This window comes from Gavia stellata, chromosome 12 (genome assembly GCF_030936135.1).
Source record: "Gavia stellata isolate bGavSte3 chromosome 12, bGavSte3.hap2, whole genome shotgun sequence".
Taxonomy (NCBI): Eukaryota; Metazoa; Chordata; class Aves; order Gaviiformes; family Gaviidae; genus Gavia; species Gavia stellata.
Window position 1 is genome coordinate 886,599 of NC_082605.1, and position 26,990 is coordinate 913,588.

General features: G+C 44.0%; 1 protein-coding gene across 2 annotated transcripts in view; it reads left to right on the forward strand.

Annotated features, from left to right (window-relative positions):
• Window positions 1-26,990, forward strand: part of BICD2 (BICD cargo adaptor 2) — a 98,381-nt gene that overhangs the window by 25,892 nt on the left and 45,499 nt on the right. For both annotated transcript variants that reach the window (XM_059823041.1, XM_059823040.1), the window contains exon 2: window positions 24,894-25,106. In XM_059823041.1, the coding sequence (XP_059679024.1) occupies window positions 24,894-25,106 (213 nt within the window). The remainder of the gene's footprint in view (window positions 1-24,893; window positions 25,107-26,990) is intronic.

Genomic DNA, 26,990 nt, shown 5'->3' on the forward strand with positions numbered 1-26,990 from the left:
GCGTCATGGTTTCGGTTGTTTGGAGAGTCCTAATTTAAGGAATGCTCAACCTTTTAAACACAAGGGCCTTGCATAGCTGGAAGACTGGCAAGCACTAAAGGATCGGTGCTTTTAATGGGGATCTGTAGTTCACAGCAGCAGGACCTCTGCATTCACAGCCTGTGAGTGGTAATTTCTTGTAATTCTAAACAACACATGATGCTTATTAAAATCCTTAAGAGCTGAAGAATGAAGACTTTGTTTTGATGACTTTTTTTTAGCACTGACCATGGGGAAAAATTAGCATCTGTATTGAGTGAGGCTTCCTGGGTGCGTGTTTAAGTTGTCTTACAAAACCAGCAATGGTACAAAAAAGTGCCAAGAAATCACTACCACAATGGTGCGCTTGCAAATCCGGGGAAGATTTCAAATGTGCTGACTGCTTGTTTCTTTCTGTGATACAAACAGAATGTGACTGTGTAGCGGGTATGAAGACTAGGTATCTCTTCTGAAACGGTCTGTTTTCTATACTTGTTTTTATTAATAGTCTAAACCTTTACTATCTTCCACTGACATTCCTGTGAATGAAAGCAGAACGTAAGCCTTGGTGTAAAATTTAGGGCAGGTAGGGGAACAGGAAAGACTTTGTTCTATAGTTGCATTTTTCAGCCAGCAATTATGGCTGGAAATGGCAAGAATGGTATTTGTCAATTGTTAACTACAAAGGTCCTTAAATTGCTGCTGTGACGCTTTGGAGTTACTCAGTAGGCAGAAGAAAAATGCCTTTCTCCTATGCCGTGGAACAGCTAGTTAATGTGTGGCTCCAACATCCATTAGGAATTCACAAAGATCGAAGGCAGACTATCCATGCTTTAAAAAAAGACCTCAGGTTTTGTTTGGGAATGTCAAGGTGGTTAACGTTATGGATGCCTTTTGTTCTGGCTTCATGTGGAATTTTATGGCTCCTTTTGATGCCGTTACATGTCAAGGTGCTGAAGCCTTGATGTCAAGGAAATAAAAGAATGGGCTTGTGTTAATGATGATTTCATCAATGCGTTAAAGTGTTTTGGTGTTGCTAAACAATTCTTTGAAATTCTACAGAATTGCAGTTGTTTGTCGTAATTGAAGAACACAACATTAATCAGCAAAGCCCAGTGCTGGAAGGCTGGATTGTTTGTGGTTGCCTGTGCGGTAACAGGAATTAAGGCACCTCTTGTTATTTGGTGCCAAATGCGGACATCTTTATTATTGAAGTGGAGTCTGTGATAAAGTACACAAGGTAGGTGGGATTATCATTCCTCAGGTAGTTGGAAAATGGGTATCTGGAAATACTGTGATCGTGTATCTACAAAACTGAGCCAAATGAATGTGAAACTGATATAATGAAATTTTTTTAAATTTATAGTACAGAATAAGCATTTACTTTCTAGCTATTCTGAGGAATAGCCCAGGAGCGTAAAAAGCAAGCAGGAATCTTTCTGATGATAGTAATCGCAGATGTTATCTAATTATTAAAACAATGTGGCACTTGAAAGAATCTACATAAGAGGTGCCAAAGCAGCCCGTGGTACGGTCAAGTCTGGGTTTTGGAGACTGGGTTTGCTTGTAAGGCGGAACACAAAAATGAACTTAAATCATGAGAATTATGAGCAGCGTTTAAATGTTTGAAGAGAAAGAGGAGGTACTTGCATTGCTGCTGATAGAGTGCCGTGAGAATTTGGTGATTTAGGACCCCTCAGATGGCCGCAGAGCAGTAACACCTCCCAGGAGAACTGGGCCTGGGTGCAGTCTCTTTGGGTACCGCGGATGCTGCTTAGAGAGGGTTGGATCCATAATCGCTTCAGCACCTATGTGATTGTGTGCGGGTCTGTCTTCTGTGCTATCCATTTTAGCAAAACCTCTTGCTCTTGCCGCCTGCCAGCGAGAACAGTGTATGTTATTTCTTTATTTTGACAGGCATTCTGCTCTGAAATAAGCAGCAACTGCTGTAACTCTGACGGGGCTATGTAAAAATAGCTACCGCGCGTTTGGGATGTCATGTGATGGGGCGGCTTCCTCCTCGCCTGCGTGGTTTGCTGGTGGGACGCGCGGGGAGGGACGTGGCTGTAAAGGAAGCCTTCGCTTCCTGTTTGCCAGCGTTTAAGTAATGCACCAGTGCTGCTTCTTCGCCTGTATTTTCTAGTTCTCTCATCCCTAATCCTTCCCTTTCCTCCAGAAAGTGTCTTGTGGAGTTGTGTAGATTGACATGCATTTCTCCTCCCTTTTTTTTTTTTGTTGTAATAGCGGAAAGAGCCTGCCCTTGAATCCTTTCTGACAGCTCGCGAGACATCTGAGCACGGTGGCGAGTACCCCGACAGCACTCCCTCTAGCTGTATCGAGCGTTGATTCAGCTGCGTGTTTCAGATTAAATGGTGCACACCAGTGACTTGGCTGTGTGTGCTATCGCAGTTGGCAGTCTCTGTCTACTCTCTGATTGTAGAAATTGTGTTACGAGGAGAAGGCTGGGTTTCTTTCACCCTCTCTTCTTGCTTTCTAACTCAAACCTTAAAATAAAGGCCCAAATGTGACTGTGTCTAATGTTTCTTTTTTTAAATGATATCCAACCATAATGGGCAATGGTAGTTGGCTATGCTGTAGTTCATTGTGAAGCCTGAATGTAGGCTGCAAGCAAGAAATGTGAAACGGAATCAAGAGACTCGCCTGGAGTTTGTAAATACTGTACTAGCTGGACACAAAAGATGATGCAACTGTAGTTGGATTGAATTCTCAGGGCCTTTGCTCAGGTTCTAAGTGGAAAATAAATTTGCTGTTCAGGTGTAAGGAGTTTTTAATGAAAAGGCTATTAAGATAACAAGCAAAAGTCTGCTTTTGTAGTGCACAAATCACTACTAATGGTATATTTGACGATATGACTTGTGCAGTCTTGTGTGCGTATGTCAGAATGATTGAAGACCGCTAAGACCAAAAAGCCTGACGAGTAGGTTTGGTTTTTATAAAGCTCTCTGTGTACAAGGTAAATGAGCAGCTGAGCTCACGTGAGCACAGGTAACTTTAACATACGCAGTGAGTGACTCCACAGTTATTATTCAGTCTCCTTTACTACTTCAGCGATTAAAAGTGTGCTTAGGTATCTCACAGGTATTTATATGTGCGGGACTATGTTTACACAACCATGTTTCTGACTCCTTGTGGACCAGGGTTTGTTCATGAAAGCTTCTGTTCTTGCCACACCAGAGGAAGCCACTATCCTGTTCAACAAGCAGCAGGGTAATGAGCTTTACATTCAATAAGTTTCGCAGGATGCTACTTACTTCCTCTTGTTGTTTCTTGAGTGGGTGTGCCCGCTCAGCAGGCAAGCATTGTTCTTAGTCAGGAGGATTCCTCATGCAAGGGGATGCTGATGCCCATTAATTATTGTATTAAAAAACAAAACAAAAGAAAAAAGCTACACGAGTATTACTGCAGAATTTCGTGCTCGCTGTTAGCCATATAGATAAAAGATCATTTGCTGGGGAGTGAAACCTTCCACCGCGCACTAAGTCTCAGTACTGAAGAGAATGGAATGAGGCTTCTAACGCTGTAGTCTCTGTGTGTGGGTGGTCCTTCGGTTACCAAGAATTAAAGAGTGAGTGGAAGCTGCAGCTTCTCATCCCTAAATGCTCAAACTTGCTCCCAGTTAAAACAGTAGTCTTCTCAGTTCTCTATTTGTAAATGCTGGGTTGGGGCCCAGGAGGTGAGAGAGGTTAAGTCTAATTTCTTGGGACTGGGTGCTGAGCTAGGGAGCAGTTCCCTCAGCCGACTTAAATTCTTGGTCGACCTTGCAGAATTCTGGAATTAAACATCAGTTGCATAAGCGGGTTGTGTTCATACTTGATAAGTAATGTTTCTTGTGTGAGAATGAGGTGTTGTACTTTATTTTTATGCTAACTTTAGAGAAAAGTAGTTCATAATATTGCAGCAACATCTCTCGATTGTTTAGTCAACCCATCATGTTGAAGGACATTCAGCAGGCTTTTATGGGAGGAGATGAGGAGCCTGATACCCCAAATTTCTGTAATGTCACTTTGTTTCCTCACAATTACAGTCTATTACTTAACAGACACCTAACGATAAGCAAGCTCTGCTGCGGGGTTGTGCTGCTGTGGTGCTCCGGAAGGACTAATCTTGCTCCATGTTCTTCACTCTGCCAACTGAAACCAAAACATCTTCTAGAAAGGCAATCTAGAAGTATTTTGTGTATTGATTGGGCTTTCACCAAAGTAACCTTGAATGCGCCTCGAATCCTGTGTTCAGTGTTGGGCCCCTCACTCCAAGAAGGACATTGAGGTGCTGGAGCGTGTCCAGAGAAGGGCGACGGAGCTGGTGAGGGGTCTGGAGCACAAGTCTGATGAGGAGCGGCTGAGGGAGCTGGGGTTGTTCAGTCTGGAGAAGAGGAGGCTGAGGGGAGACCTTATCGCTCTCTACAACTGCCTGAAAGGGGGTTGTAGAGAGGTGGGTGTTGGTCTCTTCTCCCAAGTGACGAGCGACAGGACAAGAGGAAATGGCTTCAAGTTGCACCAGGGGAGGTTCAGGCTGGATATTAGGAAAAATGTTTTTCCTGAGAGAGTGGTGAAGCACTGGAAGAGGCTGCCCAGGGAGGTGGTGGAGTCACCATCCCTGGAGGTGTTCAAGGAACGTGTGGACATGGCACTGCGGGACATGGTTTAGTGGGCATGGGGGGGTTGGGGTGATGGTTGGACTTGATGATCTTACAGGTCTTTTCCAACCTCAGTGATTCTGTGTTCTCTAATTCTGTGATCGCTAAGCTTCAACCGTTACTCTAACAAAATCGAAGCCAGATCAAGGGCTGGACTCTTTCCTGGAGTGTGCACAAATCTTCACTGTTGCATCACCTCTTGGAGGAGTGATTGGTGGCCATGTGTGGGGTGGGCTGGCAGAAGAGGGGGTGATGTATTGTTTTGAAAAGCCTCATGACTGGGTACCGGTTCAACGGTGAGCTGGTGGTTGTGAACCTACTCCTGCTGCTTAGCTAAGGTGTGCATTTGGCCCCTGGGGATGTTTGAGTGTGGGAGAAAGAGTCTGCTCCCAAACTTGTGGAAATGCGAGAGCTTTTGTAATGGTGAGGAACAAATGAGGAGCTGAGGTCCCTGTGGCTGTAGGGACACCCACGACGAGGTGGGTGGTTGCAGTCTTGAGCGTGGGCTGGGGCTCTGAAGGAAACTGGTGTTGGTGCTGGGTTGGAGGTCGGGGACTGGTACGCGGGGACTCGGCCACCTGCTTCTAGCAAGGCCACACACGTTCGCACTGCGTATGACCCAGACTGCAGTCAGACTGGTTGCAGATGTTCAAATATAAACAAAAAAGATTTTTCTTAGGGGGGTGTGTGGGTCGGCAATTATACTATTTCCAGTTTGGTCTAATGTGAAGGACATAATGCATCTAAGTTGCTTTGGCAGCTAAGTATAACTCCTCCTAACTTTAAATACAGTCACACGTGTGTTTAGAGGACCAAGATCTCATTTGATTTTTCTGTCATCTCCTTGCAGAAGTTTTTAGTTGTGACAAAAGTTCAGCTGACTCCGTGGGAATAGCATCATGGTACGATACAGAAGGCTAACTGTAAAAGAGCAAAAAGGCACATGCATGGCGGGGGAAATGCTGATGCTAATGGTATTGAATATTAGTTAATACTTGTTTCACTGTCACGTTATGTTCTTAGGTTGAAGGTAAAGATGAGAAGGAATGCAATACGGTCAGCAGAGGTATCTCCATGAGGCATTTGCCCAGTTTCCAGGGATCAGGAGCTTGCTGAACAGCAATGGGTGTATCTTCGTGTTTAATAGCACTTGATGAAAGTTTTCTCTTCCATGAACTTTTTTAACAAAGGAACGTGCTTAAGATAACCCTACATTGTCCTTTATGAAGTGTGTAATTTCAGTACGATCTTGCTGAGTTGTAAGTAAAAAGCTAACATTTTAAAGAAGGAATGGGCTTTTCCTAATGTTTCTAGTGTCCGTTTACACCCTTTGAAGGTTCATCACGTATCTTCTCAGGACTAATAATGGACTTCAGTTACTTACGCTTTGTGGTCAGCTGCCAGAGATCTAGTGTAATATTTATAGCTCACTGATTTTGGTTTTCAGTCTTTAAAACTTTAAAAGATATTTCATTGCAGGTAATACCTGCGTCAAATTTCTGCACTATCATTTTTTATGCTAATCCTGACAGTTGCTCCGCTCGAGTGCCTGCAGGAAAGCAACAGTCTAACAGGACACTATTGTTCATAATCTGTTTGCAGTCACTTCTTGATTCGTACTCAGGGCAAGATGAAGACCCGATGGCCTGCTTAACAGGATCAAACTGACGTTGTGAACTGGGCTGCACAAATAAAGCATTGCATCAAATTTAGCAGGAGGGTTTAAAAGTCAGCAATTAGCGATCAAAATTTCTGCAATGTGGTTTTGGAAAGTGTGAGTTTTAGCTGCGCTTTGATAGCGCAGTGGGCAGTGAAGGGCACCCTTTGCACTCATGAGTCTGTAGTCTCTTCTGCTCTCAAACCACTAAATAGTGCTGATGTTCAGCAGCGTTAACTCTTCATCCCGCACATCTCCATCTACGGCAGCATTTTTCTTTTCTTTGAAGCCTGGTCTTGAGCTGTGCAGATGTCTGCTTGCAGGAGACAAGACTCTTAGTTCATTGATCTGTTACGAAGCAGAGGTGAGAACGATGCCCCAGGATAGCTTTTTTTATTTTTTTCCTTCACCCAGCAGGCTTGAAATTATCCTGAAAGGAGGACTTTTTTGTGTTGACTTCTGTATTGCTCCCCTTCACCTTCCTGCCCCCAGATGCTCTCTTTTTCTTTATTTATAAGAAAGCATAAATGTACATGCACCAAAACCCCCATTCCTCTCTAATTTAAGCTCAGCAAAATGCATTTGGGGCCTTCTAATTTTCCTTCCCTGCTACGGTTACAGTAATTTTTCTTAAAAAAAAAAAAAAACCAACAAAAACCCAACCAACAAACCAAACTCAAACCAAACCTTGGACGAGTGCCCGTTCCAGTCACTGAGAACAACTAGAGCAGCTGCTGGTTAGCCACTTTACTCGCAGGCGGGCTTTGAAGCCTGCCGCTTGCCGGGTGGTTTTCCCAGGAATATGACTAACGGTGGAGGCAGCAGCAGGTTCTGCTGTGGTCATGGGGGCACCATCCTGCTAATTGTCCCCAGCGCAGGACACTGGGGGCTGAGGAAGCGCTCCACACTGGCAGGAAATGTGGGTTTGATGTCAGTAGTCGCACGTGCTTGGGAGTGACAGAGAAGACGTTTTGGGAAAATACGAATGCTGATTTATAGCGCGAGCTGTGTAACACAACTAGCTTGCCCCTTCGCATCTGCAGGGACAGGGTGTTGCGGTGAGAGTGATGTCTGATGTCTGCCGAACAGCAATGAATGAAATGCCTTGTGACGAATGTCCTTTGGCTTTTAACTCCAAGCTCTCCAGTCTCTCTCCTCAGCAGTCAGAGCGGACAGAAGTGAGTCCTGGCAGGGCTGGCTTTGCTCGCTGACACCAGACGGAGAGCACGTGTACCCTGAGCACATTCCTGTGCCCGTAGTTGAAGGAGGGTAGGATGTGGGTGTTCTCTGCTAATCAATACAAAGCCTTCTGAAAGGAAAAAAGCCTTCAATGTCTTTGAGTTGTTGTAAAGAACAACTGAAGGAAAAGGCATTGTTTGATTTTTGGTCTCATGACTTTTATCAGCTTGATTAACTGCACCTTTTTTTATTGGGGGTTTGGGTTCTATTTAATTTTTGATGGATAAACCCCTTTTTCACTGGAAGAGCAGCTAATGATAGCCTCCTAAAAGGGGGCAGTTTCTGCAAATCCTGCTTGATTTTCAGCAGCAAGGAAGCTGAAATGCATCTGCTGGAGTGCTCCCAAACTGTGAACAAACATCTCTGTTGTGTGTTTACACTCGTGATGGTACGTATGTGATACTGCTCTCCTGGTGCACACACACAAGGACATGGCTGTGCTTTTCAAACTTTATTGAGAAAGGCAAGGGATTATTTTCAGACAAGCTCTCTTACATCTCCGTTCTCCTCTATCTACGCCTGCCTTTCTATTCAGTGAGTTTGAAACTAATTCCTCTTGGAGGAACACGTTGCGCACGTTCCAGTCTGCTTGTGGTGGTGACCATAGATGGTAACGTGGCTGTAGCGACGACCTTCAGCCCTTACACATCTCTGGGTGAGTGAAAGCAAGGGTTAATGCCTCATGTTGGTTCATCTGTTGAGTACAATTAGCTTCATATAGCAGTGTTCCGCTGCAGAGAAAAGGGCAGCGTGGCATTTATTAAAGACTGCCCCTCGCCGCTTGACATTTCAGCGTCACGTGTGGCTGGATGCGCAGCCTGGAAAACGGGGAGAAACGCGCTTCTTGGCTGGGTTGACACCGCTGGGGGACACGCAGAGACGATGCAGGTTTCACTCAAGCAGAAATGAGCACGAGGGACACCCGTGTCCTATTTTCCCACATGATTCCTTTATGAAAAGGTTAAAGGAGGAAAATATGCACACTTGGGTGTGTAGGCTGTAGGCAGTCAGTGATGCCCCGTCTCTCACTTCCAACCCAACCGACAGTGCTTAATTAGAGCCTGCTGTGATGAGGCCGCCTCACTCCGGGGCATTTGCGGTTGGGCAGGAGTTGCGTAGTTTGCTGCCAGCATACTTTATGGCGTTGGATTGATCCTGTTTTCATCATGTTTTTCAAACCCTTCTTATACTTTTGAAGATTACCTTTAATCTCAGAAAATTGGCTATTGAAGTAATTGTCTGAGGAATTAGGGAGGCTGGTGACTAGCAGAAATGCATTGGTTTTCATGAGCATCGTGGTGCTGTTTGCAGGACAGAAGATCAAACTGGAATGAAAAAAATACTGTCTTGTATAATCGCTTTCCATTCTGTCGTCTGATTCTGGATGTAATAACGTAAATGTGCTCCTTCTATAGATTACGCTTCTGGTGAGATGGCCCTTGGCCAGTGGTGTGATCATATGGAAATACGTGGGAAATAGTCATGACTCAGGGTGCAAGTCAGGAGTGAGCATAAGGTTCTCACGTTCATTATGAAGTCCACAAGTAAGTGCTCTTCCTGGCAAATTGAGTTTATAACAAAGTTAAATGAAGAAAACTTACTAATGGGAGAATTGCCTTTGAAAACTGCTGCAAAGCATAAAAGTGCTGGGGCGTCATCACCGAGGGAAGTTTATCCTTCCTCCTGTGCGGGCTGTATAAATCTCTTCGTGAGATAAGTACGTTTTTGGACTAGGGCTTGGGTTGGTTTCACCTGCTTCTTCATATAATGGAAGAGTGCAATAGGTGAAGTGTAAAACTGAAACTTGTTTATTGTGTTCCTGCCCTCCTTTTTCGTAGATTTACTACTATCCTGTACTTCACAGGGCATTGGGTCTGTTGTTTCCCTGCTGTACGTCAGGGAACTGAAGCAGCAAGTGATGAAACGGCTGTCTGAACAGCCGTACGAGAAATTTATTGAAGAGCTGGGAATAAAACCAGTCTCCTGGAGATTTATAGCTGTAAATGCTTAACTTTCTTACTTAACAAAGACTGTCTGAAGGGATGCTATTGCAGAAATTAGATTCCACATTTAATATTAGCAAGCAGTTTTATGAGCAAGGGTGGTTTGGGTTTTTGTTTGTTGTTGGGGTTTTTTTTTTCTCCCCCCCCTTTTTTTTTTTCCCTGAGGCATGTTTCCTTTAATCTTTGGGAGGGATGAAATTGGAATGAGGACAGGAAAATTCTGATCTTTTCAGGCAGGACAGATGAAGCTTGTGGGTTTCTTCTGTGCCTGCAACTGCCCGGGCTGGGAGAAGGCAGTACCTAAACACAGCGTGGCCAGCGTAGGAGGATTTTCCCCTCCAATCCTTTTGGCCCACTCTTTCCTTTTCTAGTGTGGATCTTTGTACCCGTAATAATTTTGTGTTAGATTTGCATTGGGGATCTTGTTTTATGCAAGTTGGTGTTGTCACGTTATTGACCAGCCTTTTGACCTCTGAAGTGAAATCATCCTCCTGGCATCATTCTCTAATTCATTCGCTGTTCTCCAGCATAAGATGTAACGAACAAGGAAGACAAAGAAAAGACAGCAAAAGCAAAGAGTAAGGTAGGACTGAACTAGGTCACACAGAGGGAGTGTGTGTAGGAAGAAAATCTTTTTTTTTCCTGGAAATCTTTACCAGGCTATTTTGGAAAGGGCTTTTTTGGTTTGTATCCAAGTTTGGATTGCCACGTATGTTGTATGTTACTGGTTTTATTGTCAGATCAAGTGACTCCTTCCCCCCTGTTTTTCTTCTGAGATTTTTTTTAAGTGTATTGATTTAATTTTGAAGAAACCCATTTGATACTTCCTCACAGACACCTCGATAACATCACCTTTTCCACGCGTTACGCGCTGTCTGTTCAATGTCGTGGTGACCAGGCATGGGCAGGATAACTAGATACTACCGTGTGATAAAGTGTGCCAACGGGAATAAATTCTCGATGTAGGTATTCGCTTGTGGGGAGGCAGAGTAATGCAGTTGAGGATTGCCTGGTCAGGAGACTGCAGCCTTTGGGTTTATTTCTCCTCTCGTGTTGATTGATGTTTAACCTTGGGTAAGGCCTCTAACCTCTTTGTCTCAGTTTCCTTCATGAAAAATGGGCTGTAACGATTCTTCCTTTCTGTGAGAGTTGAATTTCCAGGATGAGAAAGAGCATAAAGATGTCACAGGTAACGTACAAAGCCTCAGTAAATAGCTTGTCACTTCACTTGTTCCAGCGTCTTCTGAGAGCAGCAGAAATCCAGGATGTTTGTGTGAATCCTCACCTAGTGTTGCGTGTGTATATTACTGTATTATTATTACTGTATTATTATTCTGTAGTTTAATGCAAGCGTTGACCGTGCAGGTCTTCTCTCAGAAAATAGACCTGAGGAAGTAAAGTCTGCAGCATGAATTGGGTAACTTGAGCTGTCATTTTTTTCTTTCCTGTGCCATCTCAGAGACGCTTGACACTCCTGAAGCCTCTTACCTTGCATGAATTCCAAAAGCCTTTTCTTAAAATGTGTTTCATTACTTAACACTCTATTTAGTGTAGCATTATACCTCATACAATTCCTTCCAGTCAGCGTATGGGTGTATGTGTCGCAGGCGGAACGGTACAGTGCGACGACAAATCAGTGACCAATTTTTTGATCTCCGTAATAGCGCAGAGCTACCGGCTGGCAGTGCCTGGTCTAATCGTAACAAATCATGGGGAAGCTCCTATGAATTACGCAGGGTAGCCTGACCCATTTGCAGGCCAATCTGTTTGCCGTGCAGGGCATGCGACGGGCAGTCTGCGGGATTGCCTTTGCCGTCACGGCTGACGGCTGCTCCCAGCGGTAGTCCTGTGTGGTTCGCCTTCTGCCTTTTGTGCATCCCACCAGGGAAAGGTCTTAACGCGTTTTCAGGTTGCGTAGCCCGTACTGGTCTGAAGGTACAGATTCAGCAGGACATGTGGTGAACCTTGGGGTAGTTTAAAATAGCTGCTGCTTATTTTTCTCTTTGCGCTTGAGCAAAAGTGTTGCTCTACCCCTGTGATGCCAGTGGGGCCGTTTTGTGGCACGACATGTTAAGTAGATGTTTTAAATGCCAGAGAGCAACCTTTTCCCCTCCTTAGCATGTTTTACCTGTATACTGTGAAGAGGATAGGAGCTGCCTCAAATTTTAACTCAACAATGGGGTAATGGGATGAGACAGCCGGAGAAATTTCACCTTGGATCAAGAGCGTCCAGAAATAATTGTACTTCCTAGCTGGTGTGTGGCCCGTTATGAAAGAAAGGGATGGTTTTGGCGTGGGCAAGTGTCCATATAATGGAAACTTGGAAACTAAGAAAGCAGTTTGAATGTCTGAGACTAGTGGGGAATCAGTGCCGAAGGAGCACAGCTACAAGTGTCCAAAGAAATTTCTAGTTTCTTTCTTGCGGAAAAAATCTCAAAATTGCACTTTTCTAGTCCTGAAGTATCCAGCTATTACCCTTTGTGCATAAAAAAACATGGGAAAAAGCATGACTGGGTTGTTTTGCAGTGCAGTCTTCACACTATTTTTTTTCTTTGCTCTCATTTTTGCTTTGTGGGTTTGGTTTTTTATTTCTCCAAGCAGCTGTCAGCTTGAACTGCTGTACTTGGGGATGAATGTTTTGTGAAAAGACTGTGCCTTCGCTGCTGTGCCTGCACTTGCTTAGCTCATGCTGTCTGATTTGCCTATGCTTTTTAAGGTGGTCCCGATTCTAACATTTTGCTTCCTACTGAGTCCAGGCTTTATTGCTGAATGAAGGAGCAGAAGGGCAAGAATTGAAATGGCTATGAATAATTTCCAGGTTGACTCGCTGGCGAGGCTGCTAGCCTTGCCAAGGAGGGAATGGGCAGAGGAGCCGCTCTCCCGTCGCACCTGAGCTGGGATCGTCGCACCTGAGCTGGGATCGGGCGAGGAGAGGGCGTTGGGAGGAACTAATGCTGTTGATGCTCCTCATGCTGCATCTTGCGCGTGTTTCTAAATCTCCTGACTCAAGAGCTTGTCATGTTAACACCTTTTCACATGAATTCACTTGGGAAGCAAACCGATTCTTAGCTGCTTCAGCAATTTCCACGCCTGAAGCCAAACTCTGTGTTTCAGTAATCCCTTTGGAGCCTCTAAACCCCTTGGTTCACCCCTGTAAAGAGGCTCCTACCTACCAAATCACAAAAGCGATGGAAATGGAGCGCTCCTGCCTGGGAACAAAAGAAGTTAAGTGCTGGTGATTAAGTGGAGTGTCTCCTGCATTGCTCTGAGCCATTTCCACTGCCTTCATTTATCCCTCAGATTATTATTTTTTTTTTTTTTGGTGGATCATATCAAAGCAGTATTTATTGAGGGAGGAGAGGAGGCTACAGCCCCTTCCTAGCTGTGGCCAGTATGGCCAACATCTGGCCACCAGCTCTTGGAACAGTATGTAGAGTTGCTGCTTAGCTATTGATTTAGGCCCAATTGCATTTAGCGCTCCGGACTATGCAAGTTAATACAGTTTAAGTGTGGAGCTAACTAAGCTGACAGGCGAGATTAGTCTTTTTATCATCAAATCTTTTCATCCCAGCAGCAGTGCACTGAAGCAATATATTCTAAATATAGGCTCCAGTGTGTTTTTTACCATTTAAAAAAAAAAAAATCCCTCTAAATCATCTGTGGAATGTCCCTCTAATCTGTGAGGGAGAACATTGTGATCTTATAAGGCGTTCGCATGTCTTCCTGCTGAACCTGAAACCTTGTTATGTCTCCTGGAAGTCTGAGCTCGAATGGAAGCAAAGGAGCGCTGGGGCTTGACTGCACTGCTGCCAGCCTGTCCCTCCTGGCTTGCTCTTCCCTGGCATTGCCGGAGCATCCCTTCTGGTCTGCTGTGGCTGGTGGGATGGGGCAGGGAAGCTGTGCAGCAGAATTCTCCTCTGCCATGCTGCCCTCGTATCTCTGCGGAGAACAAGTAGGAACCTGCATGGGAGTAATTCATGCAACGCAAGGCGCAGAAGTCATCTGAACCTTGTATTGTGGGATCGAAACATCATGTTTGGTTTTGGGAGGTTTTATTTTCTTTTCTCCTCTCGAATTTCAGTCTCTTAAAAGCATCAACTCCTGTAGGGTGATTTCTTCCAGTGATACAATGGCACAAAATGTCTCTTCTGTTGGGGCTGCAGCTTCCCCAATGCTTTTGAGGGTTTAACAGCAGTGAGGTCTGCGAGATGAAGCAAGGATCTCCAGCTCCAAGGTACTGGAGCGATTTAGAAGAAATGTGAAGTTGCTCCGTAGCCTCGCTGGTGTTAGGGACTTCGGTTTCGGCGGGGCAGCTGAGCTGGCTGTTGCTGGAAGGAGGGGTGAGCGTCTTCTGGTCCCAGTTCGTGCACCTTCATCCCTCCATTCCCTCCGTCACGTCAATGCCGCCGTCAGCCCTGGTGACCCAGCTGAAGGAGCGGGGAGCTGAGAGGGACTGAGTCAGTGGGAGCGCAGGATTAGGTCACGCTCAAAGGCTTATGATGTTTATGGGAGCACATGAAAATGCTTGTGTCACTGCGGCTTTAGGCTTCTGATACAAATCTAGTGCATTCGTTTAAGGACTTTGCTGAGAAGCTGTTAGTCAAAGCGCTGGTCTGTTAACTGAAGAATGCACAAATGGCCACTTTACAAGAAAATTTAAAATTAAAATATGTGAATGCAATGCACACGAGGAAGATAATACCTCCTTTTATTAAATTCCTTGCTCCCTGTAAAGAGGTGTCAATCTTTTCAGAACAGTGTTTTTCCACTTTGCTATTGCTATTTTAGATCATTATGGTCATAATGCATTTATTATTATGAAGAATGTGCAATGCTTGCTGAAGCCACAGAAAACATCTTTTACTTTGAATCTGATAAGTAGAAAGAATTAGGAGCTGAACTGGTGCTAAAACTTCATAATTAAATTCAGACTGACAATGCAGAAACGCGAACAAAAATTCGAGTGGCTTTTAGTGCTAATTAATCTTCTGATGCATATTAACATATCCTGATTAGTTTAATGTAGATGAGACACATTGATAACTAAAATGAAGTGAAGTTGCTAAGAGCAAAATACGAAAATGTGGGATTTTCATGTAGGGGGAGGAGAGAAAACCAGCATTGCATGGTACCATTTGAAAACTGCTTGCAAAGGTGATTGTAGCTTGCCTGTTACCTGGCCAGCTGGCCTGATGAGGAATGCCTTTCAGAATAAAATCGAGAGGCATATTTAAACTCAGATTGCAAGTGGAGTTACACACAGCTCTCCAGAAAAGCTGCAGTCTGCATTCGGAAGGCAAAACTGCCCTGTACAGATTAAACTCCCCCAAATCACAAAACGGGGGGTAAGGGGCAGGGGGGAGAGACGGCGGGGACTGAGACGGAGACTTCTCATAATTCCCCTCTGCGGCCGTTGTCGCCATGGGTCTGTTTGCAGGATGGGTGGCTTGATTAAAGCATTTCTCCTCGCGTCCTTTCTTGTGCCCGTTTTTGGTTGGTGGGTTGTTTAGGTGTTTTCTTTTGCATGGCACTTGGGTATGAGATTTTAAGAGCAGTTGGGTGCTGACAAAAGGCAAGGTTGCTGTTGAGTGTGGGAGGGGGTAGGGGACTACAAATACATTGCCATATTGAATCAGGTCTGTCATCTCTTCAGTCTCGCATGTGTCCGTCAATGACCAGCATCTGAAAAAAGGCATTTGGAAGATGCAGAATAATGCCACCAGCACAAGGCAGCAATCCCTAACGACTAGGGACCATTTTAAGCCCCAATGCCTGAACTTCAACAACTTTTCCAAAATGTCTTGACCTTTGCTTCTACGCTCGCATGCTGTTACTGTGTCCTACGTGCAAAAATGGCCAATGTCTTGCTGGTATTTTCACCCAGTGATCTATGTCCTGTAGCAGTGTACTAATGGTTTATTCTTTGTATTTTTATTGAAATACTTGTCTTTTCCTTTTTTTAATCTGTTAGACGTTCGGTAAAAGCAAATTTGTACTCACTTCAGAAATGCACATAACTTTCGTTCCAAGCTGGGTATAAAATGTTAATTGCTTTACTGCAAATACATTACTAACATCTTGACTCTCCTTCAGTTGAAGGATTTGTGGTTAAACATTCACTCGAAGCTAGCATTTCTTTTTCTTTTCAATTGCAGTGATAGTTCTATTTTCCCTGATTTGTTTTCACTTACAGATAACTGGCAGGATTGAAGAATTGATCTTTGACTTTTTTTTTTTTTAATTCTGCCTTTGCTTTTTTGTTATCACACCAGGTTTGTGGAATAAGCAGAGAAACGTCCTCAAAACTCAATATCAGTAGCAAGAAACGTCTGCAAGAGACTTATGATTTTTATATGCTGTTGATCTTATCCAGAGCTTGTATCCCAAACATTAATGCTGGCTGGGAATCTGTGATAAGCAGAGAGCATATAACTATATCCGCTTTTCTAGCTCCGTATTTATGCGACTAAAGCAATGTGACCCCTCAAGACAGCAAAATAACCTACAGTACAAAGAAGGTGGCTCAAACAGAGCAGTTTGGGGAACAAAGGAAGGTTGGGCACCTCTGCGTTTAGACTCTCAACAGAGGCCAAGAGTTAATTTTCCCCGCTAAAGTATATAATCTTGAAAACTGCATTGCTAGAGTTTTGTCATGTCTAAGGCAAGCTGGAGCTTGTAGGTGCTGGGTGGTTGTGCTGTTTGTAATGTATGTCCATGAAGGATCTTTGAAAAACTAGGACTGCTGACACCCTACCCGTCAGCGGGGGATGCCAGGGCCGGGCATCATTACTATTGTGCAATTATAAAAGAAGGGAAATTAGGTATTACGTGTAAATATGAACTTTTATTAGTAGCAAAGGCAGCCACTTACCCAACATTTTGAAAAATGGTATGAATCCTAAAAGGACAGTGTCGTTTGTTATGTCCCCAGCAGTTTCAGGTGATTTCATTTGTGTGGCTCCTTCTGAGTCCACGATCCTAATCAGTACGTGAAGGCTTTGGGTTAGATGTTTTCTTTTCCTATCCAAGATAACTTGGGGACAATGCTAGCGGTCTTTGACACAGTCTTGTTTTTCTATTAACTGCTTCTCTGTTGTTTCTGTCCAGCTTGGAGCCTTGCAGCTGTAAGGCCGGTGTCTGTCCTCTGCTCCCAGCATTATGCTCAGAATCTTATTTTCCTATTTCTTCCCTATGTCTACAGCTGCAACACCTTTTACGTCCTGTATTTATAGTGAGTATTAACAAACCCTTTGGCCCAGGCAACTGTAGTTCTGGACTGGAATATATCCACAGGCTTATTGCTTTGGGCAGCAAATTGTTAAGAGGACACAAAGTGGCACGTAAGTGCCTCTTTCCTTTATCCCACACGGAAGGTGGGCTGTGCACTCTCAGTTCTAACCAGGTCTTTGCTTGATCGATGCACAGCTCAAAGACTAGCTGGATGGCCATCACTTACCTTTTGGTACTGCTTCTTATTTGCTCTCTCCGTTGCGATGCTGTGGCATGCAGTATCGACTTTCCTTAGCAGGCTTTTTGTAGCTAAATCCCACTGAAACTTGTTCAAAAACCTTCACTGGTTTACGAAGTGCAAGGTTTTGCGTGGATTTCTGGCTTTTAGTGACTTTACCGTATGATCCACCTCTGTCACTGGGATGCAGGGTCTCTTGCTTGCACATAGCCCTCTATCTTGGGAGTTTGAGTTTGGTGCTTGTAGATGTGTCTGCTTCCAGAGCCCAGGACTCAGACCTCTCAGTTGAGTTGAATTCTGTCTCTGCCCACCCCGTTAACAACATGAAGCTCGAATATTGCCACTCTGCTCTTTCTGATGTTCTTCTTGATTCAAATGTTGGTATTTTCTCAAGCTTTCTTTATCCTTGATTAGAAACAGCATCTTAATTTTTAGGTCTGTGAAGCATCACGAACAAAATCACACTGTATTTTAGTCTTTTTTTCCCCTTGCTGTCCCTTGGTGGATGTACACAGCTTGGTTGCCAGGAGTGTCCTGCTTCTCAACAGTGAACACGTGCTCTGTATAGCGCCGCATGTATGTGATTGGGGAGCACCTAGGATTTTGTAAATACTGTAACACAAAATACCCCCCAAGACCAAAAAAACCCAAGCCCATAGTTTAGACTCTGCTCAAGGTCTGTTTTCACCAACTCAGAAACCTATGTGCTCCAAGGACTGCAAGCAAGCAGGAGCTGTGCGCAGGGGAAAATTGGATCATTTACCTGAATTTTCCCTTATCCCCCTTTTTCTTTGCCCTTGAACTGTTTTCATTGAAGGAAACAAAAGTGGTGCACTCTGTGAAAATTTGGCAGCGTACGTGTCATTCGCTGGAAGATGTGCTACTGTCCCGGTTCACCGAGGCATCTGTCCTTCTCCCTACCTGCAGGTGGAGAGGAAAATTTTAGAAACGCTCAAAACTTTTCTGTTTATTGAAGAGAGGTTTGACATTCTTGACATGCTGAGGAAGAGAGGTGTCATAACGTCCCTGAACGTTGCACAGAAGGAGGGTGTATTAAAATAGAGAGCTTCGTCTCGCAAGCTCCAGCCTTAACCTGCCCAGGAGATGATGGGGTGATGCATGGGGAGTCCCCGGCTCCCTCCTAGGAGCTGTTTTTCACTCCGGTGATGCAACTTGAGCACAGTGTTAAAGCCACTTCAAGGTTGAAAATACCCTTGGCTAGCATTCATTTAAAAGTGTTAAAAGCAATTCACTGTTATATGTGGGGTTTCTCCTGTGCCCTTGGTAGGGCGTTTGTAGACTAAGAAGGATGTATTCAAATTTGCAATGCTTTCACTTCATGAGTAGATGTAAATGCAAATTTTAAGCAATTACAGAGTAGATGTTAAAAATCACTAATAGTTTTAATGCTTTTTTCCCTTGCTGCTGAGATGGCTATTTAGTAACTCAGACTGGGGTGAGCAATCAGTATGTGAGAGTTTTATTTTTTCAGAGCGTAAGCTGTGCACTTACCTCCGCTGTTGTGATGAAACAGCAGACAGCTTGTTTCGAAAAGGACTGAATGACCTTTTATTCTTCTGTGTATGAAGAGGCATTAGCAAGCTCAGTGGGATTGTCTCCGAATGATAACCAGTGCCCAGTGCTTGGCTTTAGGCTATGTATAAACTGGTTAAGTAAGTACCTGCATCTCTTTGAAAATCTGACCTTGGTTTCTGATGCGTGTTTTAGAAGATGTTGGGTTTTTCTTTTGTTAATTCTCAACTGTTTCTATCATAGCAACCAGAGAATATGAGCTAAGCTGACCAAAGGAAAAAAAAACAGGTAGATTTTTCTTTAAAAAGATTGGTTTGGCTTGTGTTCAGGCTGAAGAATTACACCAGCAAAGCGTCTTTATGCAAAAAACCCAATATATATATTGAAGTTTTTCATGTTCGTTAGAAGCCAAACTACTTTTTTCCTTTTTTTTTTTTTTTATCTGAAGGAATCAAATTTTGCATGTTACTAGGATGGCACATAACCGTCCAGAAGTTGATTTGTATTGTGGAGCCCTCAACTCCTTCAAGATTTTCCGCGCTCTTTCTTAATCCTTCAAATCATGGATCAGCAGTTGTCTTGCCCTGCCCCTCTGGTTCTTTAAATGGAGAACATTTTAGTTCAGTTTTAGATGACAAATGAATTTGTAAGCAACTTATCTTACGAAACTCCTTCACTGAAATATTTTTGTTGTTTTCTTGGGTGTGTTCTTTCATGGCACAGGAACCTCCCCATTATTTTGACCGAGTAAGAGGGAGATCTTATTTCTGCTGTTTGTTTCTCCGTAACGTCTCTGGGGAGGTTTTGTGGCTCTTTCCTTGTCGGTGCATCTGCTTTAAGCAGCTCTGAGGCTTTTTCTGGGCCTTTCCATTCTTGCTCTGGTTCAGCACGTGCCTCGACTTGCAGGCTAGGTAAAAAGAGAGGCACAGACGGGAGCGTAGCGCCCAGGGAGGCAGCACAGGGCCGCAGTATCCGGAGCCCATAGTAGTCCCTGTGCAGCACGTGGACTAGTCCCAGATCTCAGCAGACATTTAGGAACACCAGCGCTTTGCGGCGGTCGGTAGAGGCTTTGAGGTCGTCTAGCTCAGAGCTCTCCCCAGCATCACGGTTTTTTATGACGGTGGCATCCTAGTATGTTGTGCCATGCTAAACTGGCCAGCCTCCATCAACCTCTTGTTCTCAGCAGCCTAGTTCAGGAAATCCCAGAGAATGTGGGAGCATAACCTGCATACTTTGGGTGTATTTCATGAATTTTAGGAACTGCTTCTGGCTAAATAGAGGTCTGGAGTGACAGATCAGAGAAAGACGCAAACAAAGCAGCACTGTTCTGAATTTTCCCAAGGCCTGGAGTCTTGCTTTTGAGCATGACTGAGATCAATTTTTGCATCTCCCATATCACAGCGGCTATTCTGAGAGAAGCACAGCATTTGAAACGCTCAAAGTGTGTTTCGGAGATTCTTCACGTTGCACGTGATCGGTGAACGTCTGCACACGAAGGAACTTTTTGAAAAGGGTTAGGTTTCAAATCTTAACAATCTTATTAAGAAGTACTTGATACCTTAACAAGTATGCTAATTTTCAAGGAATCAGGAGTGCTTTCTTCTCAAAGCTTGGAGTTTCATATGAAAGTCTTTCAGTGCGATGGGTTTCATGCAGAAACCATCTGCTCATCTCTAAGATGATTGAGATTGATTCCTCCTGCAAAACACACAGATGAATCTGTGTAACCATCAAATCTAGAGGTAACATCACCTTTTACTGAGTCTGTCTTTTAGAAATTGGTACTTTAAACCCGGTTTAAATGCAGTTTGATCCAGGGTTTCATTTGAAGTGAGCTGGTTTTGACCTTTTTATGTAACCTCTCAGTTACTGGATGAGTCTGCTTCATCTGTTTGCTGTCCAAATTCCTTTTCCCATTCGTAATTACTGTGGAGAGTTTTGAATTCTTGAAACTTAAGACATCATCGACTGAAGATGAAATTTGTAGAAGTCTCTGTGATTTTTAGCTATTAGATTTTCTGGACTATTTAAGAATATGATAGCATGTGTTTTCTGATTTGCTTTGAGTCTGCTGATATAAGTAATGCTGCAAACATGAAAGCTGATTTAATAACTTTGTTAATAGTTGATGATACTTATTTTGGTAAACCTTCATCAGCTCATTATGGTAAAATTCCCATTGGCTTCAGGGGTGCCGTAATTAGCCTTTGGGCAGCATTCCCTAGCGTATTTGGGGGAGGAGGGCTGGAGGACCACATGTACTGGTATGGCTGGTGGGGGATAGCAGCTTGACAAGAGAAAACTTGTCAGGGTTTCGGTTGATCTGCAGCTTCGGCAGCAGGTTATTAGCGATAACCGATAATAAGCAGCCAAATAATTCGGTGCTTTTCTCAGGGGTTGGTGCGTGCTCCTTGCTGCCTTGCGGGGTGTGCTGCCCTCGTGCCACGTAGCTGCGAGCACCCTGGGAAGTGTTTCACCTTCCCTCGGTCCACAGATAAATGGCTATACAGAATTTGAGGTTGTGTGTGTTTGGGGTGGGAGCTGGTTTTGTTAAAACCAAAGGAGGGCTTTCCATCTGTGTCTCATGCAGCTTTCTGAAGAGATAGGTGGAAGCTAATCGTACCTTTGTCCAGCAGCGTAACGTGTTTTCCAATGTACTGGTGAGTGTATCTAGCTGAGCAAATAGGAAGGTAGCATTTTTGTTCATGAACTCTTTGATTTTCGCTTTTGACCTGACCGTGGGGCATCTGGAAGAAGGGAACTTTGATAGTCCCTTAATATTAGTGTCTTGTAATTCCTTGAGGCAGCTGTTGAGCAGAACATGATGCTTTGCAGCCCTCGCGTCCAGCAAGGTGTGTGCAAATGACACGTCAGAAACTCATTTATTTTGTGAAGAGATTATACTCCAAAGAGTATCATTCTGATATAACTTGTGAACAGTTTTCTTCCCTATTGTGGTACCTTAGTAGATAGAAATAGAGGTTTTGGAAGAGGAGGAAGAGCAGAGTAACTTTGACTTCTATTTCTGTGTCTTATATAATGATAAAGCAAAAGTGGATTGGTAGATGCTGGACTTCTGGGTATGTGAAGGTTTATGGATTTCATGCATATGCGTAAAAAGTCAGTTTTCCTTTTAATAGCTTGATTTAAAACAGGCCTGGGCTGTAGCCATGGAAGGTAATTTCATTGCCCTGTAATTTTGCACAATTTTGTTAAAGTTGAATTTCCTGTTCCACACAGGCTGTTACAATTATGAAAATGGCTTGTAACATGAATGTATGCGGTCGTTTCTGAGTACGTACAAGAGAGATAATGAAGCTTGGTTAGAATGGAGGTGCTTTTTAAATGTTCCCTTATAAATCCACCCAGATGGAATTGTTCCAGGCTTCCTGTCCTGATGACCACGTCTGTTAAGAAGGTTTCTTGTGTGCTGTGTAGTGTCAGAGCCCATTTACTCACGGTTCTGTACCCAGCTTCCTGACCCCAGACAGTAATACTGTCAAGCTAATGGTAGGGTTTCTACTGAAACTTCACAAGCTTGCTGGTTGAGAGCAAATAACAGCCTTGCTCTGCAGAAATAAGTGGAGCCCACAAAGAATAGCAGCATCCTTTGGTAGGGGTAATCCATGAGCTCGTTTCCGCTCTTGGTCCGTGTGAGCTGACATCTGCAGTTCCCATTTGGTTGGGTAACTCTTGCCATTCAAGACAAGCCGTAATAAAAGGCAGTTTCTAAAAAGGGACTCCGACTGTCTTAGGGCATGGAAAAAACCACCTTGAAAAGTGGTGATAGCTTACTGAACTTCACCTCGCCTTCGCCAGGGAATAGAGCGCTGTGATGGAAGTCTCTAAAAGCAATGAATGATTGACAGGGGATTGTGGAATAACAGCACATCTTCAAGTCTCTGAACAAAAATACATCCTCTTTTATGAAAATGTGGGAAACTTGTAAACTGACAAAAACCTGTCATGTAAAAGCATGATTTAAAATACAGAATTTATTGCTGTAGGATTTTATTGAGGCAAAAAATGCGTAAAACAATGAAAAACAGGAGGATATTTTACATGGGTAACTAAATGTTGATAGCTCTTCCTGCTTCAAGGCTTAAGGCAACCCCCAGCTCTGGGAGATTATGGGGTTTCTTGCACCTTTCTCTGAAGCATCTGGTATTAGCCTCTGTAGAAGACAGGATATTGGATTAAAATAAAACCAAACCCAGTCTCCATCCGCTATGCCAGTTTCTGTGTTCAAATACTCGCTGTCAATAGTGGCTTCTGCCAAATGATATTCTCTCTTCAGTTATTAAAGAAACCCAAGGCTTAGCATCAACATCGAAAGTTTTACGAGCAAATTAGTCATTATTCCCAAGAATTTCTCCCTTAGCAGTATTCCTGAGTTCCTCGATGGAATCATGCTTGGACTCTGCTGTCTGGCTGATCAGATATGGCTTTGAGTATCCTGAGCTTCGGTGTGCTCTGCCCCGGCATCCTGCTACCAAGAAAATGTGCCACTTGACTGGGCAAATGGATGCCCAGAGTCCCTTTCTCTGTGTCAGAGGTTTGTAATAAATGCAGGTCTGTAAAAGGTGGAGCTTAATTCTTTATGGAAAAAAGATAGTGTATTTGAGAAGCTTGCGTGTTTTTTGCTATCCCTTTAACATTTATGGAGATTTTGGGTATTAGGCTGTTAAGCTGCTTTGTTGAAACTCATTTGACAAGGACTTGCACAGATGGTGCTTTACTTTCTGTCTGAAATGTGACGCTTTTTAATTTCCCTTGGGTCATCTCAGTGAATCTGGCTAGAATTTCTTCAATGGATATTTGTCGCCTGTATCTCTGACTTGCTTATCTGAAATAAAATTTAGTCTGATAGGAGCAATGTCTGGGTGTCTTTAACTGTAGGCAGAGCTAGCGCATTCAATCATCTGTTTCAGCCCTGGTATATTCAATAATTACTGTACTATTAATGCCTCTGGTCTAATGTACAGTAGTAATAAAATACTGAAACCTGCTTCTCTTCAAAGCGGATTTTTTTCGGTGCTGACAGTATATTTCTGAAGAGCTAGCAAAAGGCAATTAATTGAAAATGTAATGCATGACTTAGACAAGGAGTTTCATGAGATGCTGATCTGTCCTTGACCTGGCTTAATGCCTGGTATTAATGTTGGCTATGAAAACCTGCCATATGGACACTGGCATCCCAAAAGATGCTGTGGCACCTGAAAGCTCCAAATACATCTTGGGTTGGATTGTGGTGCACACACAGATGCCGCAGTTAAAAGATAGCATTCATTAATCTCATTGACTTTGGTCCATCTGCCAGGCCGTGTGCTACAAATATATACCTACTTATAAAGGAAAGAGTTTTAACATTTTAACGTCTACAAGTGAGAGCCACTGATGGGTTTCTTAAACGCTGCAGTCCGGCGGCGGGGGTGTCTGCATGGGCTGCTTGCTCCTGTGTTGGAAAACACTGCTGCTAGGAGCATCGCCTGGTAGAGTTTCAAGCAAAATGAAAACCCCCAAAAAGAAGCAGGAGGGGGTAAAAAATGAGAATAACAAGCCTAAACAGAGGCGTGCTGTGGCTGAAGAGGTTAGATCTCTGCGACCTGCCTCTAAGTCCCTTCGCTGGTGTGCTGCTAGAGATGACGTCTCCGAGAGTAGGCAGCAGAGCTGGTGGGGTGAGCGTTCGCGGACCTACTTCAGCCAGAATGACCCACGTCGGCTTAACCTGGTTAGGGAGCAGCCCCGCTAACCTCGCTCGCATATGGCTGCACTGGGTTAGCAGGTTTGAGGGGGCAGTAATCTCCAGCAGTGGCGATATGTTTCTTTGGTATAGCTGGACCAGGAAGAGTGAGAGTGCTCCCAGCCCTAGAAATGGAACAGGCTGCTAATACCAAATCTGTTTTCAGTGATGCGGTTTTTGCAGAAGTGAGCCTGACCCAACTATGGAAAAGATGCGCATGCAGAAGTGTCTGGTCATCTTGCAGTCGTCTTGTTGAAAATCAAAGTCTTGCTTTAACAGCAGACCCAAATCAATACATTATTGTTCCCTCCCACAGGGTTTATATGAGGTTGTACGTAAGTATCCTATGCATCACAGAACACTCTTTGGGTGCTGCGTGTTGCTTTCAAGAGCCCTGTGGTGGCCACTTGATAGCATTTAAGGGTCTAATCCCGGAAGAGGAGGGTGTAGGAAAAGGTTGCGTTGTTTTGCATCAAAGAAATATGAGGGTAAATAGTTTCAACTATTTAAAATGGAATTTATTTATGCAAAATTCCGGGTTTACTAATCAAAGGTTTGTTTTCCGATTGTCCTAGGCTTTTGGGCAGGCCCATACCAACCACAAGAAGGTAGCAGCAGATGGAGAGAGCAGAGAGGAGACCTTGATTCAGGAATCGGCTACCAAGGAAGAGTACTACATGAAGAAGGTTATGGAGTTGCAGACAGAACTGAAGCAACTCAGAAATGTCCTTGCCAACACCCAGTCTGAAAATGAACGCCTTAATTCCGTTGCACAGGAACTGAAAGAGGTGAGTGAAGGTGCACAGTGCGCACCACAGCTTGTGTTGCGGTTATGTTTTCTTGTGCCCTGTAACCAAAATAAGGAAGATTCTTGAGCTGATCGGTGTCTGCTTTATACTGACAGCTGCTCAGATGGGTTGTGTGTTACATCCAGCCGAAGCTGTGCAGTAAATCCAGCTTTCTGGTTCCGTCCACTGAACCAGCCTGTTGTGGCCACAGTGGTTCTGACCCAGTACAAATTCACTCTGCCTTGTTCAAATACCTACTGGTTCCGCAGGAACCACTCTGTTGTGTCCCAGCTCATTTGACAGACACGTCACCGCGTGTCCGGGCCACGCTGGTGCTGTCGGTACTGCACATCAGTACCCTCAGTCCGAGAAGTGCTGCCTTAAAAAACAGAGGAATCTGTTTAGCCCAAGCACAGGGATGCTTTGGATGTACTTTTTCTGCCTCGCTCCCAATACAGATTTACTTGCCGCAAAATATTGGGGGCAGAATTTCCCCTTTAGTCACTTTTTCCACCCTGACTTCTAAGGATGTGGGAGCATAACAAAACACCGAATTGCGCGAAAGGAGTAACAGTAAAGTTTATAGTCTTGGCGTTTTCTCTCATGAAAGTGATGGCTTTTACTTTTTCATAGTTTGCTTAACTTACTACCTTGAAGTACCTTTGGCCTTTTATTGTTTTAGTATTGAAACTGCCTATTTCTGAGGGGAAATAATTGCTGAAAAATTGACTTTAAAAGTTTAATTATTAAATCTGTAGCTCAGCGGGAGTCTCTGTGGCACTGATGCAGAAAGACTGTTTTGAGAGCGCAAACCATTGCTTAAATTTAGACTGGGTAAAAGTGACAGAGACTAAACCACAGATGGATGTGGTAAAAAAATCCGCAATTATTACTCATGAGCTTTCTTGCACCTTCTTTTGAAGTGTTGGGTGCTAGTCTTGTCTAGCCCTGAGATGATTAACTGGCCTCCCCTGCCAGGAGGGGAGGTTATCTAAGAGCCTGCGTCTTAATTGCAACCTGCTCGACGTGACCACAGCTGAAAATCAGAAGTGTCTGATTTAACTTCTTTAGGACATAGTAACAAATAGGTGGATAATATTTGGTGGTAAAATTCGTGAGGAAACGTGGGTTACTTCTGTGGAGATGTGGGGGTTCAATAGTACCTCTCTTTGGGGTACGACAGAGGAGATTCGTAGGGCAAACTGTCAGAGGTGATCAAAGAGGCCAGTCAAGCTCTCCTTTAATTTCATGGGTGCTGGCGGTGGGATAACAGAGCTGGAATTGGGCCATGTGCTCCGCTTAGGCAAGGAACCAGTCCCTGCAAGCACATACAGAACTCTTGTCTTTATTTCCTAACCTTGAAGAACAGCTTAAAAGAAAAGCTCCCCACCCCATGTACGGCAGCATCGTGTCCGTAACGGATTCCAAACGCCGCTCAAAAGCGTGCTGATCGGCAGATTTCCACCCAGCTCCCTGCGCTGCTGCAGCTGAAGGTGATTTTTCCTTCTAGATACTGCCACGTTTCAGCCACCTTTGCTTGGAGCTGCATTTTGCTTTACACAGCCCTCGGATGAGCTGTCAGTTGCAAGGTTTTAGGGTGGGTTTTTTCTTGGGCTTTGTCCTTCCACCTCACCCACGCACCCTTCTGCGCGAACACGCTTGCGTGAGATGGACCCCAGTGAGAACTGAACAGTGCAGGAAGAGGGAAAGTGGGTGATGCCAGGTTTCTTGTGACGATTGTGATGTTTAAAACCTTTTTTTTTTTTTTCCTATAAGCTCTCTCTGCTGAATGGGGGAAGGTGCATTGAGTTACTTGACTAGAAATAAAGGCTGGTGGTAATTAACTGGATGTGCCTGATTTTAAACTTTGAATGGAAACTGAAG